Raw genomic sequence first — 18,306 nt, forward strand, 5'->3', positions numbered from 1 at the left:
GGAGGCAAAAGACGTGAGGGGGGGGGGAGAGGGGTGGAAGCAGCAGCTTTGAAGGTGTGTCAAGGTCACTTGCGTTGTTGTAAATTGAGTCAAAGAGCAGAAAGCGTGCCGCACGGGTCTTTTTCTTCTCTTACCCACGTGCACGCGTGTGCTGGTGTGCCCGAAGGTGCGTCTCGCTACTTCAAGAGCGGTGTAAGCGCCACATGCACACCGACGCAAGCACAAGGAACGGACACGAGAGGGAAGGAGGGGCCCGGAAGAAGGGGGTGTGTCGATGGGTGCAGGAGTTGTGGTGCACCCATCGGCACCCACCAAGAGCCACGGACGAGGAACAGTGAGGGGGAGATTGGGGGGGGGGGGTGGAGTGGGGTGGGGCTACGGGAGACACCGACTGCAAGACGTACACAGACCCCGACCACACTCATCACCACTGCCCGTCTTTTCCCCGTCTTCCCCCTTCTCTCGGTCACCGCCACGTAAAACGTTCTCTTTTTCGTCGGAGTTAACCAAATAGTGAATGAAAAGGGCAGCCGCGATGGTGACAACGACAGGGGCGGTGCGGCCGACATCGTCACCACCACCTCCTCCTCCCCCCTCTTCCCGCTGTTGTGCAGAGAGCGAAGAAGGAGCAGAGGTATATATGTGTGTGTGTGTGTAAGAGAGAAACGAGCGCGCACACACACACACCACGCACATGCGCACGCGTGGAGAAGTACAAAGTAACACGAAAGAAACAAGCAGTGATGTGAAGAGTTGTATTCACCACCGTCTTAGCCTGTCCAACAGACGGAGGGAAAGGGGCTCAGGTGAGTCCGGGGTTGCACAGTAACACTCTGCCTGAGCTTCTCACTTTCTCTCTATTGCCGCACACGTTGTCTTTGCACCATCGCTGGAAGCTTTTCTCTCTGCTGGACAAGCGTCCACCATGCTTGTCCTTGCGAAGAACACAGCGACGCCACAACACCCCCCCCCCCCTTCCCTCTTCCCTTTCCTCTCCTTTCACGCATCCTCGGAGCGCTTTATCTTCGCTTCTCTGTCTTGTTAGTCTTTAGGTCGCCTTAGTCGTCGGTTTCACCGCCTTAAAGCGAGGTACACCCTTGCACAGCGCCAGCCCAACCAGTGTGCCGATCAGCGTTGGCTGCCAGTCGAAGTACAATATGCAGATCTCGCCTACCCAGCACGCATACTTGATCCAGCCGCTGAAGCTATTCAAGATGGCCATCGGTGTCACGCCGTGGTAAGCGTATTCCATTACAAACAGTGCCGCTATCACGTCCCACGGGCCGAACTGCTTCTCCGGGGCGGCCGTGCCGCCATAGTAGAGATAGTTGCCCAGCCACATTATCATACCCGAGAGGGTGGCGACGCCGCCGCAGTACATCATCAGTCCGCGGGAGCCCAGGGTCGGCAGGACTTGGTGGCACATGGTGTGCAGCAGCATCATTGCGTATGTCATGGCAAGGAAGTTATTCGTCAGGAAGGAGTGCAGCAGCCACGTCCACGGGCGAACGGTGTTGTCGACCCCCAACGTCTCCAGCCACCAGCGCTCCTCCGTGTTGCTACCGGTGCTGCAGAGGCAAAAGACGGTGAAGACAACGAAGTTGATGGCGTTGACGCTGTTGTAGATGTGTGGAAAGTTGGCGTAGTCGTCACGCAGGCCGTGGACGTGGTCCATGAAGCTCTTCTTCTTGGCTTGGCCCTTGCCACCCTTCTTGTTCTTGCTCCCCCTCGAGGACGAGTCGCTCTGTCCATCGCTCCCTTCGCCGCCGCCGTTTGTCTTGGAATTCGGTTCTTCGCCCTTCTTACAGGCTTCCTCGGCACTTCGGTCTTCCCCCTCTTGCCGTTGCTGCTGACCCTTTTCCTGGCCCTTCACGCGTATCCAGCGGTGCTGCATGGGGTGCTGAGACGGCAAGAACGGTGTGGCGAGCCGTGCCCTCCGCAGGAAGGTCGGGGCCGGCGTCTCGCTGCAGCTAACAGGACTCGTACGAAGGTTCACTGATGGAAAGCGGAACTGGCGCTGAGAGATCAGTGTCGCTACCAACCCCATCGGTGGTGCCGCGTGCAGGAAAGCTGCCTCTGCCTTCATCGCCGCACAGACGCACGGCAGCGAAGAGGTGCTGCTCGGGTGTGTCACACGAGGCAGCGCGGCTGAGGTGACGGTTCTTACGACTTCACATACGCCGTGGAAGCGAAGCATGTTGTTGCTTGTTTATGTGGTTCCAGCTGCCACTCGTGCAGTGGTGGTGGCGGTGGCGGGTGCGGGTGCGGGGGCGGGGGAGAGAGGTGAACGTAAGTGTAGGTGAGGAAAGAATACCGAGAAGAGGAGAGGGAGAGTCAGAGATGATTCGCATGCTTCGCGACGAGGTAGTGTGCACTGCGAGAAGGCAGACACCGCCTGCAACAAGGAGAGGGGTCTGCATGAATTCATCGGGAGGTGTAAGTGTGACAGGGTGGGGGACCAGCTGTCTAGGACATGCGTCCAGAGTTCATCCTTCACTACGTGTAGACCCCCTCGCCTCTCCCCTGTGGTCTCGCGTACGTGTGCGTGCGAGAAGGCCACACACACACACACACACACACACACACACACACACGTGCAGCCCTTCTACGTTGGAGAGACAAAGCGGAGAGGTGCACTTCCTCTCCCTTACGCAGGCGGGTACGCGAGGGAAAAAGCGAGTGCCGTACTCGGCTCGCTGTTGGTACTGTCGTCTACGTCCACATCAGCATCGACGTCGCTGGTCTTCCATTGTTCATATCTGCGTCTTGAATCACCGGTAGGCATGGGGTCAGAACAAGGGGTGGCCGCTGGCGGAGTGGAATCAAGAGACCGTGTGACGGGCGCTGCCGTCGGTGCCTTGATTGGAGATGGGGCGCTCTCCTTTCTGCTGGTGCTGCGATGGTGTTGTGGAGAGCAAAGCGGGAGATGCGTCCGATTCACAGCTAAGGTTCGCATGGTTCTCGCTGTCCACCGCTTTCGCCTCCCACTCAACCGTGATGTCCACGGACATCACCGCGCGCGCGCGTGTGTGTGTGTGTGTCCCTGTGGGTGAGGAACGGTGGGTAGAGACGAGGTTCGAGTCAGGGGTGTGGGTGTGGGGCGCATGGATATAAAGGGGAGGGGGAGTCGTAGAGAATGCGGGAGAGAGGGCTTGACCAACGTTGCACTTCAAAGGGGAGAGGCACCAAAGCACAGCCTCCCCCTCCCCTCTCCCACACACAGACGCAGACAGACGCAGATACACCCAAGTTAAAAGGGAATAGGGCTCTCAGAGAAAATGCCTACAACGCCCATTGCTGACACGCCGGTGCGAGTGAGTGACTGTGCCTGGCTGGCTATGTTTGTCTCGCTCGCTCCACTCACAGCGAAGAAAGGGAGGGAGGGAGAGGGAAAACCAAGCAAAGGCCCTCAGCTTTTCGTCTATGCATGCCGAGGTGACTGCAGGCAGACAGACACGCTCACGTGCAGAGGCACATGACTTGTAATGCATCTAGGTGAGCCTAAAAGCACACCTTCAGCGCCTTGGCTGCCTCATCCCGTACGTCCGAGCTGGGGTCCTTGAGCAGCTGACGCAGGATCTGGAGAATGACGCCGGTGCGCTCCTCCTCGTCAAACTGCAAGGGCGGCAACACGAAATCCGCGATGGCTCCAGCAGGACCGTACCCACTACGGCGGCCAGCGAGAAGCGGACGTACGGGCTTGTTCATCAAGATGCTGTATGCCATGGCGCCGGAGGGTAGCTCCGGCTTGTGGGAGGGCACAGACGCAGGTGTTGACGTGCTGAAGCTCGCCTCCTCGTCATCTTTCGCGTCCAGCAACGCTGTCGGCGTCGATATGGCGTGCACCGCTGATGAGCTGAGGAAGAGCACCTCCAAGATAGTCTTCGCCACCACCAAGCGCACGTTCAGTACCGGATCGCGGGCAAGCTGATCCAGGAGCGGAATGAACGCGGAGGTCTTGTCCACTCTCAGCCGCAGTGCAATGCGCAGGAGGGCACTGCGGCTGAGGTAGGTCTCCCACGCGGGGGCGTAGGCGCGGATGCGCGGCCAGAGTACATCATCGACGAGTGTGTTCACATTGAGGGAGGCGGCATTGGCAGGGGTGTTGGCGTCGCCAGTGCCGTAGCCCACGCCCAGTTGCCTCTCCGCATTGCCCTGCCTGGCGGCACCTCGGGCGCTCGCGACCGCGAGTTGCAAACACATCCGCTCCACTGCGTCGAGCGCAGCGTCGCGGACCGCCTTCACCTTGTCGAAGAGCACCGCCACCAGTAACGCCAGCAGCTCGGTACGAGCAAATTGATATAACGGGTGCGTGTGCACCCACAAGGCGGCGTCTGCACCGCCTTGTAGAGCGATCACAGCGGCATCAGAGAGGGAGCCGCGGGTCGTCTCGTTGGTGCTGCCCTCCCCGGAGACGCGTCCAGCATTGCCGAGGCTAAAGTCCATGGAGGAAATTCGCTCCGCAGTTTGGTGCTTTCCGTTTGATGCCGGCACGGGGGTAGCGGCGGCTGCCAGCAGTAGACACCCACAGAGGTGGGCCAGGAGCACTGCATACTGCTCACGCAACCGCCACAGCTCGTGCTGGGCCAGTTGCTGAAGGCACTGAAGAAGGGCATCGTACTGTACCTCATCGGCGCTGTGGTGCGGCACACCTGCGTCGCCTTCACTGCTCTCCTCCACGTCCCTGTGGAGGCTAGAGGTCGACGAAGCGTCGCTCTTGCCATCAACCAGCCGACCCCGCGCCTGCCCGTTGCGACACTCTCCTTGGCGCTTCTGGTGAGGTGGCTGTCGCATGCGCATCAGCAGCAAGTCGGTGAGTTGAGAGACGAGGGCCAGCTGCACTGTGGGTTTGTCGTCTGTCATCAGCCGCAGGAGCGCGTCCGTGTTGGAGTGAAGGTAGGGGGCCCACACAGAGGTCTCTACCTCATCTCTCGTCGTTGCAACGGGGGCAGACCCTGCCGGCAGCGACGGATCTGCGACCACCAAGAGACTCAAGGTTCGGGATAGCCCAGCGAGGGCTTCGGCAGAGCGGCAGCGGACGCGTGTATCGTCGTCACTGACAGCGACAAGGACGCACTGCGTGATGGCGTCCAGTAGCTGCAAAAGTGGCTCGCGTAGCAGAGGCAGCAGCAAAGACTGCTGCGATGGGGCCCACGCTTTGGCGCGCGCCTTCTCCCCACCAGTGCCCGCTGAGGAGCTCAGCCGCAGCACAGCCTCCGTTGCACTACCGAAGCAGCGCACGGCGCACCGCGCGGCGAGGCAACGGACCTCGACTTCCTCATCGTCTATCAGGTCATTCAGGGGCGACGCCCCAAACGGCGCGGCGCACCTCCAGAGAGAGGTAAGGAGGCGCACCGTGTGAAGCAGCCATGTCTGTGCACGCAGCTGGTGTGCTGTCGGCCCAGGAAAGATTAAGTTGTCAGTCTCCTCGGCAAGTTCAGACATGCGGGCGAGAAAGAGACAGAGGCTAGAGGTCAGCCGTGGAAGCCGCTGTGCTATCAACCACCGCGCCTTCCAGTTTGTGTAGCGCGGTACCCAGCGCAGACAGGCGGCGAAGAGGATGAAGAGCTGCGCGCATACAGCATCGAGAGTGTGTGAGGGGGGCGCGTTGGCAACGTTCACGTATGTTGAGCCACGGAGCGAGCCGGCCTGCGGTGCGGCGGAAAGTTGTACGGCTGCCTCGGCCATGAGGCGCTGCACTGCATCCAGAGCGGCTTCGAGCAGAGCGAAGTCTATGGAAGCGGGGTTCTCCTCCACCATGGTCGGAGCCTCTGGCGCAGTGGTGTCTAGCTCTAGCATGCACCCAGCGGCAGTCATAGCAGCCCACAGGGTGGGCGCCGTCATCGTTGGATCAGTAGGATCGGCGTGGCGCGCTGACGGCGTCAGCACTGCTGCTTCACCTCTGTATTTCTCCGCAGATGCGTGGTCCTTTTCTGCCTGCTGCTGGAGTTCGATGGTGACACGAAGCACGTTCAGCAGCGGGGGAAGGGCGCTGCTCGGCACTAGCATCTGCAGCAGCATCGGACACACTGCTGCCAAGGAGAAGACGGAGGTGGCGGATGCGGCCGTGCTGCTGTGGCTTGTGTTCGACAACGCGCGTGCAGCTGCGCAGGAGTGGAAGATGCCCAGAAAATCAATGCAAAGTGGCAGCGCGCGCAGCAGTGCACGGCGCACAAGACGGTGGAGGCGAAATATGGAGACAGCGTTGAGGGTGCCAGGCCGCCACTTAGGGCTGTCCTTCTCCGTCGTTCCGTCAGCGGCGGGTGTGGGCGTCATCAGGAAGGTGACGTCATCGGGCATGTTAGCGATGGCAGCAGTGGCTGCACCCGCAGTGGTGCCTGCACACGCGAAGCTGACGTCCCACGCGCTGAACGAAGCGACACGGGATTCGCTTGGGCCGACGCCGACTTGCAGCATCATGCAGCCACCGTCCAACTCCGATCGGTGGTGACGGGTTGCTGCTGTCGTCGTTGATCCAGTGGCACTGTACACGTCCAGCTTCATGAGAACGTGATGGCGCAGAAGAAGATCGGCTAGCAGCCCCTGTGCCGTGACCAGAGCAGAGCGCATGAGACGGTTCACACTGTCTGCCAGCACCCTCATCGAGGCGGCGGTTGGAGAGGGCGGCATTGCCACTGTGCGTGCGGATACGGCGGCAGCGACACAGTATGCCACGTGGCGGCGCGTCATGCGGTACATGAACGTCTGCAGCTCCGCCGTGGTCAGGAGCGGTTCAGCTGGTACGCGGATCCCTGACCACGTGTCCGCTTCCGCTCCCGCGTCTATTGATGTGGCCTTACATCTCAGAGGGGTTGCACGGGAGTCGGTGCCGCCGGTGCTGCTTGACTTGGCCCTCTGTTGCTGTTGGTGGTGCTGTTCGGCTTCCCAGAGCGCTGCCTGGATCGCATGCAGCAAGCCGCTGATCGTTTCCACCGCTGCCGCCACCGGGCCGGGATACGGAGATTCCAGAAAACTCTGAAGCAGCTTGAGCAGCGAGCGCCACCGGTTGCGCAGCACATCGCGGCGTCCATCGCAGCGCAGGTAGTCAAAGAGCGAGAGGCTTCCATCCGCGTGCAGTCGCGGTGATGTGGTCGTGCCCACATCACCGCTGGAGACGGTGGCGGTTGTGGCTGCTGTTGGTGTGGGCAGCATGTCCATCCACTCGACAAGACCCGCCACCAGCATCCGCGCTCGTACATTTACCGAAAAGAAGTCATCGCTGCCGCCGCTGTCGGTGTCCGAGGCGTAGGCGGCACCGTAGAGGTCCAAATCAGCCCCAGAGAGCGGCAGGCAGGCCGCTGGCGGCACCCATCGAAGCGCCTGCCCGTTGTCCAAACGACGGCGATGCCTGCGGAAGCAGCGGAAGCTCGCCATTGCACTACTGAAGCAGACACCGTTGCCACTGCTGCACGGAGCATTAGCGTCGCGCACACCAGCTGCACCCCTGGCGCGCACACCGTTGCAGAGGGAGGCGAGGCGACCGCTACCGTCAAAGCACCACGGTCCTGTGAGGGCAGTGTAGCCCCCGCTCCACAGGAACTGCGCGGACTCATCCTCAACAGCAAGGGCGCAGCAGCGCTTGAGAACGTCTTCTTCCGTAGGAGCAGGAGGGTCGGTGATGTCAGCTGCTGATGACGTGTTTGAATCGTTGCCGCTGCCAGTGGTCGTGCTTTTTGGCTTGGGGCCATGTCGAATGCCCGCATTGGCAGTGAACGACGCGGCGCCTGCCGCAGACGACGCACGCGCTGCAGCGGCTCTCGCTCTCATGGTGAGATGGTGCTTCTGGAGTAGTTGCTTCCACACGGCTGCCACAAGACGCGCCGTCGATGCCACTCCATCGTCGACGTCGTTATTGTCCACCGCGCCGGCAGCCCCGCCCGGGTTGTTGCCCTCACTTTCGAAGTATTCTGCTGCTTCGTCGGACTCTATCGATGTTGCTGTGGCCGTCACGTCTGCCTGCAATACGGAGAGCGGCACGTACTTGAGGTCCCATCTCTCCAGCGTGATGTCGCGCTCCAGTGCCACACCAAAGAACAGGTGGGGGAGCACCACCTGTGCTACGAACTGCCGCGTCTCCTCCGCACTGCTGGCTGCGAGCAGCGTGCACACCGGCTGCACATCTTCGATGGATAGGAAGGGTTCAAAGATGTCGGAGCCTGCGCTGCTGGACGTCGCCATCGGAGGCCCCAGCGGTGCGCGACGAGGCAGCGTCACCCCGAGCACTGCCATCCCGACCACCAGCGCCAGCTGCGCGTCGTCTTCTTCAACACATCGCAGCAGGTAGGGCACAATCTCAGTCTCCGCCCAACGGCTTCCGAGCCTGTGGCACAGGCGCGGCAGGAGCAGGACAGCTCGGTAGCGGTCCTGCTTGCGCTGCCGCGGCTCTCTGGAGAGATCTTCCGCATCGCCGGCAGACACCAACCCCGCAGTGGCACCACTGTCGTCATCTTCGCCAGGCCCGTGTAGCAGTGCGACGTAGCCGCTTCGATCCGGCAGTGGCCAGTGGATGAGATCCTCCAGCACCGACAGCGCCACAACGCGGTTCTCCATCGTTGGAGCTACGATTGCGCCTGTGTTCGTGGGTGTAATTGCGATCCTGTGTGTGTGTGTATGAGGTGCATATATGAGGTGCATGGGAAAGAGGGGCGGGGGCGGAAGAACAGTCACAGTCGAGTTGGGGCGTTGAGGCGGGTGTGTGTGTGTGTGTGTGTGAGGCCGAAGCAAAAGACTCAACGATTCAACAGAGAGAGAGAGAAGCGTTGCACAGCTCGCCACTCCGCACTAATGCGAAGGAGGTACGCAGTATCGTCATTCTGTGAGGAAGGCGTTCGCGCATGCGCCACGGGCTCCGCATCCTCCCCACTAATTCACCACATCAGCGGGCGCATCAACCTTTGCTTTATTTGTGATTTCCCTCCTAATTTTACTCTTCGCCGCTTCGTCTGCGAGCAGTTAGTGGCGATGTGTGTGTGTGTGTGTGTGTGCGTGTGGAGGGCGTGCAACGCTGCGCACGACACTGCTGCTGCTTCTGTCGTTTCCCTCTGATCCTCTCCATCAACTTCTGCACCCCCAGACGGTTGGACAATTTGTGCAGATACGTGTCTTTCGTTTTCGGCCACACACACACATACACACACACACGCACACGCACACAGCAGCTGTCAGAAACGAAAAAAGAGGGCGGATAATTAAAGAGCGAGCGTATGTGTGTGTGTGTGTGTGTGTGAGACGCCGACGCATTGGGTCGTGGCAGACCCCAGCATCCTCGTCGCACACACACACACACACACATACGCTCCTCCTTCCCTTAGAGCCTTTTCTTTCGTTCTCCCTCCCAAGTCTTAATCGGTTACGCACGTTGTGCGTTTTTTTTTTTACTCGACGTGCCCTCCTCCTCCCCCCAGCTAGAAGCAAGCGAGCGGGCAGACAAAGCAGAACAGAGGCGACAGCAGCGAAGCCACGCGGACTCGCGAAGAAGCCTCACAGACACATACGCACAGAGGTGGAATAGCGGGCCTACCCGTCAAGCTTTGCGTACTGTAGCACCAGGTGCCGACCGTAGAGGTGTGTCGACTTGAGCGTCTCCAGCGCACGTGCCGCCTCCACCTCGGAGAGGAACTCGACGAAGGCAAAACCACGATGATTGTTCTCGCGATGAGAGGAGAAGGTGTGGCTCTTGCGTGGCACACGCACCGAGCGGATCTCGCTGAAGGCGGAGAAGAGCTCGCGCACGTCCCTCTCGGTCGCCTCGAAGGGGAGGTTCTTGACGATGAGCTTCTGCGGGTCGCTGCCTGGCGGCACCTCCGACGACGTCGCAGCGCTCGAGGTGACGCCGCGACGTCGAGCGAGGACGGCGGTCTTGGTGGCGTCTGCCTCATCGTCGTTGTCATCGCGCGCATTCGCTCCAGAGAACTGTCCGGTAGTGCCCTGTGCTGTCGAGGTGGTGTCGATCACACGTGCCTGTTGCAGCAGCTGTGTTGTCTGCTTGCTGACGACGCACGACAGAGTGCGACCTGCCAGGATCTTGCCGTTGATCTTCGATACACAGTAGGCGAGCGTGCTCTGGTCCGCCACGGTGAGAAAGGCGCGGCCTTGCACCTGCTGGAGAACGAGGCGCTTGATGAGCGTCTCTGGCGCGCGGGCTAGTCGCGGGCACGCATCCAACAGGAAGGCGTGCAGCTCGTCCTCGGTTGTTTGAAAGGGGATGTTGGTCAGAAACAACGTGTACACCACTGCGTTGGCGACCGCCGCGGCAGCAGCGTCGTCGGTGTCGGCGTTCGCACCGCTCTCGCTGGATGGTCCAACCGCCAGCCCTAGGTCCGCGGCAGCTGTAGCCGCCGCACTGCTGCCCTCGCCGTCGTCCATCAGGGCCCCGACCGGCGCCCACTCGAGGAACAGCGGCGCCGCCTTGAAAAGTTTATAGGAGAGTCGCATGAAGGCGATACGCGCATCTTGCGGGTGCGTGAAGCGGAACAGGGCAAACGTCCCGGCCGACGGGAAGGCCGACGTCTCGAGCACGCCAAAGCGCACAAACAACTTTGTGAGCTCTGCTGCATCGCCTCCATCCTTCAGCTGAAGATTCTTTACGAGGATGGTCGTGTTTGACCTCGACTTGAGCAGGTTCTGCGTGGCGCCCTCCAGCACATCACAGGCAATCCCTTCGTCACTCAGCACGTGCTGGACTTCGCTCGCCAGGTACGCCTCTGCAATGGCCGCGCGCACAGCGGCACCCTTGGCACCGACGCCAACCACATCCTCCGACCGCACGCCAAGCCGCTGCGCTACCGTCTCCACAGCGGCGTGACTGTTCATGTACATGGTGTTCCACGTTATTTGTCCACCTCCGCCCTCCTTGCCCGCCTCCCCGCCGCGGCGATCCGCCTCGCGCTGCTTCTTGAACTGCGAGGATCCGGAAAGATTCGCCCTGCTCAGCGCATCGGTCGTGCCTTGAGCGGCTGCTGCGGAGGCAAGCGCAGCTTCTCGCTCCATCACGCGCTTGCTGTGGGGGTCCTCTTCGGCAGCACTGACACGGAGGAGGCGACCCATGAGGATGGCACCGCGGCACAACCGAAGCGCTCGCACCGCGTCCTCAGCGGAGAAAAAGCGCACGAAGGCGGCACCTTTGTTCTGCCGCGTGTCTTTGGTGAGGGGGATGTGCACCGCCTCCACTGGCCCTACGAGGGAGGTGGCGAACTGCTTCAGGTGTTCCTCGGTGGCAATGTACGGGATGTTGCCAAGGCGAATGCGGTGCGATGCACGCGCGATTTCTTCCTGCGCCTCGTGTGTTGTGGCGGTGGCGACATGGCCGAACTCTTTCTCTTTCGACTTCGTAGAACTATCGGTGTTTGTAGAAGTGGCAGGGATGTTCCCGTCGCCGTCATCTTCGCTCACAGAGGCGCCGACGTCCGCATCGTCTTCTCGCCGCGCCGTCTCTTCTGCATCCACCGCGTTGTGCGTCGGGGCACCAGCGAGTCTGGCCAGGAAGTCCATGTCGCTCACCTCCCCCAGCGCCTGCTGCCTCGACAAAGCCCAACGCTCCTGTTCGACCTCGCTCTCGCCGTCGGTGTTTCCGACGTCAGGGACATGCCCCTCGGCCTTCTGGCGTCTACGATGCCGCTGCGTCTTTTCGTCCATAGCGCATTTCCTCTCCGCCTCTTTGCCCATCGAAGCGGTCGGCGTGTTATCTGGGGCCAGGAGGACCTCTGCTGCCCAGGTTGGCCCCTCAGTCGCTTTGCTTCGCAGCTCCACAAACTCGCGTTGACGGCGTGCGAGGTCGTCGTCTGCGGTGGTGTTACCAGTGTCACCGCCGTCCTTCCCATCCTCGCGGTCATTGTCGCGCGCACGCTTGCGAGTCGTCGCCTGCTCACCTGCCGTTGTGGAGGAGGTGAGTCCAGAGGCGTGAGAGCCGTCCGCGGCGCCAGAGCTCAATTTGGCTTTGTTTGTGTTGTTGCTCTTCTCTTCTTCCTTCTTCTTCTGCTTGCGCAGCTGATTCAGCGTCACGCCAACCTCGTTGAGCCCCTTTGCCAGCTCCACTTTCAGGCAGGCACTGCGGAAGAAGGACCTGTTGAAGTATTGAGCGACAAAGTGTCCCGCTGCCGAGGTGCGGAAGCCGACAAAGGCCATGCGGAGGATCATCTTGGGGGCCTTGGCCGCTGCTACGGCGCTGAGGCAGCCCCGCCGCTGCTTGTGGTGGTGATCCCGGTCCAGGGCCGTGGCAGGTCTGCGAATGAACTGCACGTCGGTGATCTCCAGCAGCGGTGCATCTCGCGGCGCCGTGCGCAGGAGGTGCTGCTTCAGCTGTTCCTCTGTGCAGTCAGCTGGTAGATTGAGAATGCGCACGCGCGACATGGCACGTCTTGTGCACTAGGAAGACGCCACTGCGTAGTATTTGTGGGTGTACGAACTTTGCGGTACGAGAGGAGAGGAGAGGAGAGGAGAGGAGGGGTCATAGAGGAGGAGAGGCCGCTCAAGCTGGGCAGCATACCCGATGGAGCACAAAGAAGAGAAACCAGAGGTGGGGAGGAGGGACGGCAGCGGTACACAGCCACTCAGTGACACACGTCTACACCCATGCGTACACACACGCTTGCACCGATGCGATACCAACCGTAGACGCCGCTCCGACGAACGTCCGAAGCAGCAGGCAAGCTGCACCCCTCCATCTCGCTTAATCCCCTCCTCATCTCAATTTCTTGTGTACCCGAGAAATCGAGCTCACCTGCGCGTGCCTTTCTGTCGTTTATCGAATAAAATGGGGAGGGGGGTGGAGCCTGAGGTCGTGGCATCCGAGTTCACCCAGCACACGAGCGCAGTTACAAACCTGTCCAACGACCGAACAAGAGAAACGTATCCACTACGTCCACTCTCTGCCATACAACACATGAGTCAAACTCCACTCTACCTCGGCTTGTCGAAGGGCTATCGCGTGGTGTGAAGCGGTGGCAGACAAGTGTTACAGCAATATGCCGACTCAGTCACCTGAGCACTGTGCCTGCCTCAAGCTCCACCCGCTCCTCACCTCGCAGCTCGCGTCACAGCCGCTCCCATGATGTTGGTCGCCACGTGACGCATCCCTCGGGTGGCTCAGGTTCCCCACACCAACAGGCGGCGAGGGCCGGGTGAGATACGTTCGAGAGACGTTGAGGCCTCGTTTCGTGTATGGACGGTACAAAGTGTCTTCATTCTTTCAGGTTTCTGCGGCGCAGCGCCACCCATGACCTCAGCGCCGACATCAGCAGCGATGCATCACCCTGACCGCCCCACACCGGAGGTGCTTGGCTCTGCCAGTACCAGAGGTGGGTTCGGCATTGGCAGTGATCGGGCGTCAGCCTGGCCTCCCCACAGAGAGTGGGGGCACTGGACCTTGATATGCTCCACACTGTGGTGTCCCGAAGTCGTCAAAGGGGCTCGCATTCGTTTACCCGACCAGCACGAAGAATGCGATACCCGGGTAACGACCGGGCGGTGGAGTAGGTCCCACGCAGCCCGCACACCTAAGCTTACCTTAGCGAAGACATGACGGCTCAAAGCGCGAATGTCTTTCTGCTCACCAGCGCCCCCCTCTCTCCTCACCCTTATAGCTTCTCGGCGATACTGTAGGTGCCGATGACCATGATGAGCAGCGCCGAGACCAGGTAGACGTAGCAGCGGAGGCGCTTGAAGGTGAAGCACGGCGTCGTTACGAAGATCTTCTTCCAGTACTGCAGTTTGTTCCGGTTCTCATCGGGGTGGTCCACGGCGTAATCCACCTGCATAGCGAGGATGGACGGTATGATCATCACCATGCACACCGACGGCAGTGCACCGACGAACGCGACGACGGTGTTCACAGCCGAGGTCGGCATCGCCATGGCCAGGGCCCAAATAATAAGGTTGACGAGGAGGCGAAGGGCAAGTCCGAGCCAACTACGCGGCCTGCACTTCACCGTCTGGTCAATCAGCTGCATTGCTGACATGAACTGCACCGGGTATGTAAAGACGAGGTTGAGCGCGAAGAACACGCGCACGCTCGTACCCCACGGTGAGGGCTCCATCTTGGCCACCAGTGAGGTAGTCATGGAGTCACCGTAGGCGAGGTAGCCCGTCAGACCAAACAACACATACCAGGTGACCACACCGATGAGAACAATGGTCACCATCATGGGCACCAGTCGCTTCTTCGTGCAGGCGGCGTGCACCGGCAGGACAATGGCGATGCCCTCCAGCACCATCATGTTGTTGGCGAGGTTGTTGAACCAGCCCACAGGGATGCGGTCGCCGGCGACGTTGCAGCCCGGGTGCACACCAGCCTGGCTGAGCTGAATAATCGATGACACAAAGCAGCAGATGAGCGAGTAGAAGACGCTGACGGTCGCGATGATGGAGGCGATAGCGAGGAGCGAGAGGTTGTCCGAAAAGCACGTCATGGGGAAGTTGATGATGAGCATCAGCGACACCCACACGTACTTGGAGCCACTGAACGTGGTGAGTTCATTCATGGTCTCACCAAACAGCTGGGAGTACATGAGGCAGAAGCCGAACTGCGCAAGACACATGGCAACAAACAAGAACCAGCCCAAGCCGACGCCGCACACGTAGCGGCACACCTGCGAGTAGGTGGTCACATCGCCCCGGTTGATCGTCACCTTCACATTCAGCAGCAGCAGCGTACAGTCGAGGACGGCAGCGCTGATGAAGATGGCGAGAATGACAGAGACAACGTAGCCTGCATCGGGGTAGAAGGTAGGCAGGAGGAACACACCGGTGCCGACGTTTGCCTTGAAGATATGGAAGGCAGACTTGTAGATGTTTGTGTTCTCCTTCAGCTCGCCGGCGGCGAGGCTGCCACTAGGAACATCATCTTCATCCATTTCCACATATTCCTGCACCTTCTGCGTGCCCTGCTCAGGGGAGAAGTCGTCATTGTTCGCGTTACCCCCGATCTCCACAGTGGACATGTTTACAAAACCCTCGACGAGGGTTTTGTTGTGGCGTTCGTCCTCCATTAGCGCCGGATATGCGGGCTCTTTTTCCGAGGCGGCGTTCATGCGTCTGCACACGTGTCTCAACACGGGGTGGGGTGGGGTGGGAGGAAGAGAGGGGCGAGAGGGCGAATGCGTATAGAAGAAAGGCTAAATACAGAGGTGAGACCAGACGAGATGAGAGGGGAGGGGAGGGGAGGAAGGCGGCGCGCAACCGGCTGCGAGAAACGATGCCTGTGTGTCTGTCCTTGTATCACCCGGTCAGAATGAAAGGGGGCGTGGGGAGGTGGGATAGGGGGAAGACGCGCGCGCGCGAGAGAGAGAGAGAGAGAGGGGGGGGGGAGGAAGGCAAAGGAAAAGGGGAACAAACTGAGGGGCACAATTCAAGAGAAGAAGGGAAGGAAACAGAGAAAGTGAGATTTACACAGAAAACACACAGGCGCTTAAGCTCACGTTCTGCTGCGCAAGAGAAGGAAGAGGAGAAGTAACGAGAGAGGGCGTCTTGGGTGGGCGGAGGGGCGGTGGAGAAACCGTAAAGAAGAACTCAAGAGGATGAGGGGGATGGAAGGGAGGGAGGGAAGGGAAGGGTGGGAGGGGAAGAAGCGAGCGGATGGCGAGGCCAAACACGCGAGTGAATAAAGAAAAAGAGGAGAAGAGAGAAGAGACGAATTCGAATCGTGCTCGCCCGTCAGCAACGTCACCACTACAGCTACGTGCTAGGAGGAACACACACACACACACACACAACCTTTCGTACGCGCGATGGCGCTGATCGTGGTGAAAAAGAAAAATGAGGAGAGAAGTGGGAGATCGTTTCGGACTATTTGTTTATTTATAAAAGCGTCGCTCGGCAAATGACTTTCCTTTCGGACACCAAAAAGCTCGTTAGTGAGATCGCGTGGGTTGCTGAGTGTGCGTGAGAGAGCGGGGACTGTGCGTGTGTGTTTGTGCGTTCGTGGAAAGGAGAAGATCGTGGCAGGCAAGGAGCGATCGAGCTAGAAGAGGGCATAGGCACATGAAGTACATGACTCGGTGAAGGGGAGAGGCTGGATTTGGTTGTCGCAGTGACAAGAGGGATGAGTGAGGAGGAGAGGCGCAGCGGGGGCGCGAGCACGCGAGTAGGATTCGCGCAACACGTCTACACACGTGAGTTTTACGCGCGCGCGTGCGTGTCTGATCTCGTTTTTGCCTCTTCCACTCACAGAAGGAAAGATGGTTTCTTTTGCCCTTGAGAAGCAAGTTGGACGGGGTGGTGGTGGCGGTGGTGGACAACTGAGGGGAGAAGTCTTTGTGCACATGTGCACGTGTGCGAGTGTGGTTGCAGTAGTCTGCCCCCCCCCCCCCCCTCCACAGTGCGAAACATGACGCAGGCAGCAGCAGTACTGCTCCTGCCATTCGCCCTGCCCTCCCTCCTCGCACCACCCATTCAAGACCACGCGGGGCGCCGCCACGGCATTACGCAAGCACAAACGGGTGGAGGAAAATGAGCGGAGAAGAGTCGTGGTAGCGACAGCGCCGCCACTACCCCAGTTGAGAGGTGGTGCGGGGAGGAGAGAGGTGCAGAGCTGGCGCTTGCAGATGCTGATGTCCACCCTCAACTACCGCAGCGTGATACAATGCCAGTTAGTACCGTCGAAGGCACTGCATGAGCTCCTCCGCATAGGCGTTGTTGAAGAGCTGGACGGCGGGAGACATCGGGGTGACTGCCGTGAAGGTGGCGCAGCAGGTGAAGCGCACTGTATAAAAGAAGAAGGCTAAGAGGCACACGAGGAAGATGGCCTTTGTAAAGAACATCGCAGCAGAAGGGAGCATCGGGCGAGACGACGGGGATTGGAGGGCGTTGAGGGGCGGGGTGGGGAGAAGGAGGTTTAGATCGCCTTGATTCGATTAGGACCACAGACAAGTACAAGCACAAGCGTAGCAGCTGCGTGCCTGTGCACGTACATCATGGGAGATGGGTGAGGTGGGGCGGGAAGGAAACGAAGGTGGGGGGAGGGGGGAAGGAAGAGGAAGTTTTGTCGAAGTAAGAGAGGAGGCGGAAAGAACGGCGCAGGAGCGCGCGAGGGATGCCGCGCTAGCGCAGGCGCGTTGCATGCACCAGGAGTTCCCGTGTGAGAGGAGAAAGAAGCGAAGAGGTCTGATTCACCAACGGTACTGTCTCTCTTTCTACGTACATCATCCTTGATCGTACGTGCTGTCGTTGGCTGTGTCTTTGAATGCGTCGTTGGCGTTTGGCTTCGTAGAGCAGCTGCATCAATCAACATTTCCTATTTACCCTCAGAGGCATACTTACAAGGGCGCTCAGGGAGGGCGAGCGATCGAAACCCGTCAAGGCTTCCGGCGGCGCTTGTGCCCCGGTGCGTTGGGGTTTTCCCGCTCATAGAAGCGTTGGAGGAGGCTGATGGCTTCTGCCTCCGTATGGCCGCCCTCGCTCACGTACCCGGGCCACCACGCCCCACTACACTCGCTCCCATTTTCATGAGCGCTGGGCGAGCGCTTTGATGTGTCCACGAGGCGTGGCCCATGGGCTGCTGGTTGAGCTGGTTCTGAAGGCTCGTGCAGACACAGCGGTGTGTGCAGGGCCAGCACCGTGCCGTTGCCGCCAAAGCGGGGGTTGCGGCACCCGAAAAAGACGTGCTCGATGCGGTTGTACAGCAGCATTGCGCTGCACATCACGCACGGCTCCACGGTGACGTAGAGCACGTACTCAGCCAGGTCCGACAGAGGCGTGACTGTCGACGAGGAGGTCAGCTGATTTTCCTTCGCTAACTCCACCAAGTCCTTCGTTCCTCCAGCAGCACCTGCTTCACTAGCGCTCGCACCCGCGCTGGCATCACCGCCCCTCGTTGCAGCATCCCTCAGCTGCTCAGCGGCGATGAACTCGGCATGGGCCAACGCATGATGTTGTAGATTGGTTTGATTACGACCGCGCGCAGCGATACAGGACTCCACTAGTTGGTCATCGCTGAGCGACGAGGCCGTGTGAGGTGATGCACCGGTAATCGCATCTGGCGACTGCAGCGCAAACTTCATGTATGCTGCTTCGTTGGCGTCCGTGCGCACCAGCACGCATCCTACTGGAACTTCGCCCTCCTCAAGCGCCATCTCGGCCTCGCTGAGAGCCGCTCTCATAAAGGCGTCGACGTAGTGCACCAACATCAATGCGGTAGATCAGGTCACGTACGCCTCTTTATCCCTTCCAAAGGGTAGGCGGGATGGGAAACTATGGCGCCGCGCAGTGACGGCGCGTGAGTGGGAAGGTGGCGAGGACGTTTGCTGACACACGATTGCCGCAGTGAAAGAGAATGGGGGCACTCTAAGAAGTGGTGGTGGTGGTGGGATGGGG

The 18,306-nt window shown here is 60.1% G+C and overlaps 5 protein-coding genes across 5 annotated transcripts; all 5 read right to left on the reverse strand.

The window, feature by feature from the left end:
• Positions 1-1,048: 1,048 nt before the first annotated feature.
• LBRM_10_0810 (conserved hypothetical protein) lies at positions 1,049-2,197 on the reverse strand (the record flags this gene model as incomplete). The annotated part of the gene is made up of 1 exon (XM_001562799.2): positions 1,049-2,197. The coding sequence occupies one exon, from the start codon at positions 2,195-2,197 to the stop codon at positions 1,049-1,051; it is 1,149 nt and encodes a 382-aa protein (XP_001562849.2).
• Positions 2,198-3,501: 1,304 nt separating this feature from the next.
• Positions 3,502-8,634, reverse strand: LBRM_10_0820 (conserved hypothetical protein; the record flags this gene model as incomplete). Its single annotated transcript, XM_001562800.2, has 1 exon — positions 3,502-8,634. One exon carries the CDS (start codon positions 8,632-8,634, stop codon positions 3,502-3,504), a length of 5,133 nt encoding a protein of 1,710 aa, XP_001562850.2.
• Positions 8,635-9,516: 882 nt separating this feature from the next.
• On the reverse strand, positions 9,517-12,348 carry LBRM_10_0830 (conserved hypothetical protein; the record flags this gene model as incomplete). The annotated part of the gene is made up of 1 exon (XM_001562801.2): positions 9,517-12,348. One exon carries the CDS (start codon positions 12,346-12,348, stop codon positions 9,517-9,519), a length of 2,832 nt encoding a protein of 943 aa, XP_001562851.2.
• A 1,226-nt stretch (positions 12,349-13,574) lies between these two features.
• On the reverse strand, positions 13,575-15,026 carry AAT20 (putative amino acid transporter; the record flags this gene model as incomplete). The annotated part of the gene is made up of 1 exon (XM_001562802.1): positions 13,575-15,026. The coding sequence occupies one exon, from the start codon at positions 15,024-15,026 to the stop codon at positions 13,575-13,577; it is 1,452 nt and encodes a 483-aa protein (XP_001562852.1).
• Positions 15,027-17,288: 2,262 nt separating this feature from the next.
• Positions 17,289-18,119, reverse strand: LBRM_10_0850 (putative deaminase; the record flags this gene model as incomplete). Its single annotated transcript, XM_001562803.1, has 1 exon — positions 17,289-18,119. One exon carries the CDS (start codon positions 18,117-18,119, stop codon positions 17,289-17,291), a length of 831 nt encoding a protein of 276 aa, XP_001562853.1.
• Positions 18,120-18,306: the final 187 nt, after the last annotated feature.

This window comes from Leishmania braziliensis, chromosome 10 (assembly GCF_000002845.2).
Source record: "Leishmania braziliensis MHOM/BR/75/M2904 complete genome, chromosome 10".
Taxonomy (NCBI): Eukaryota; Euglenozoa; class Kinetoplastea; order Trypanosomatida; family Trypanosomatidae; genus Leishmania; species Leishmania braziliensis.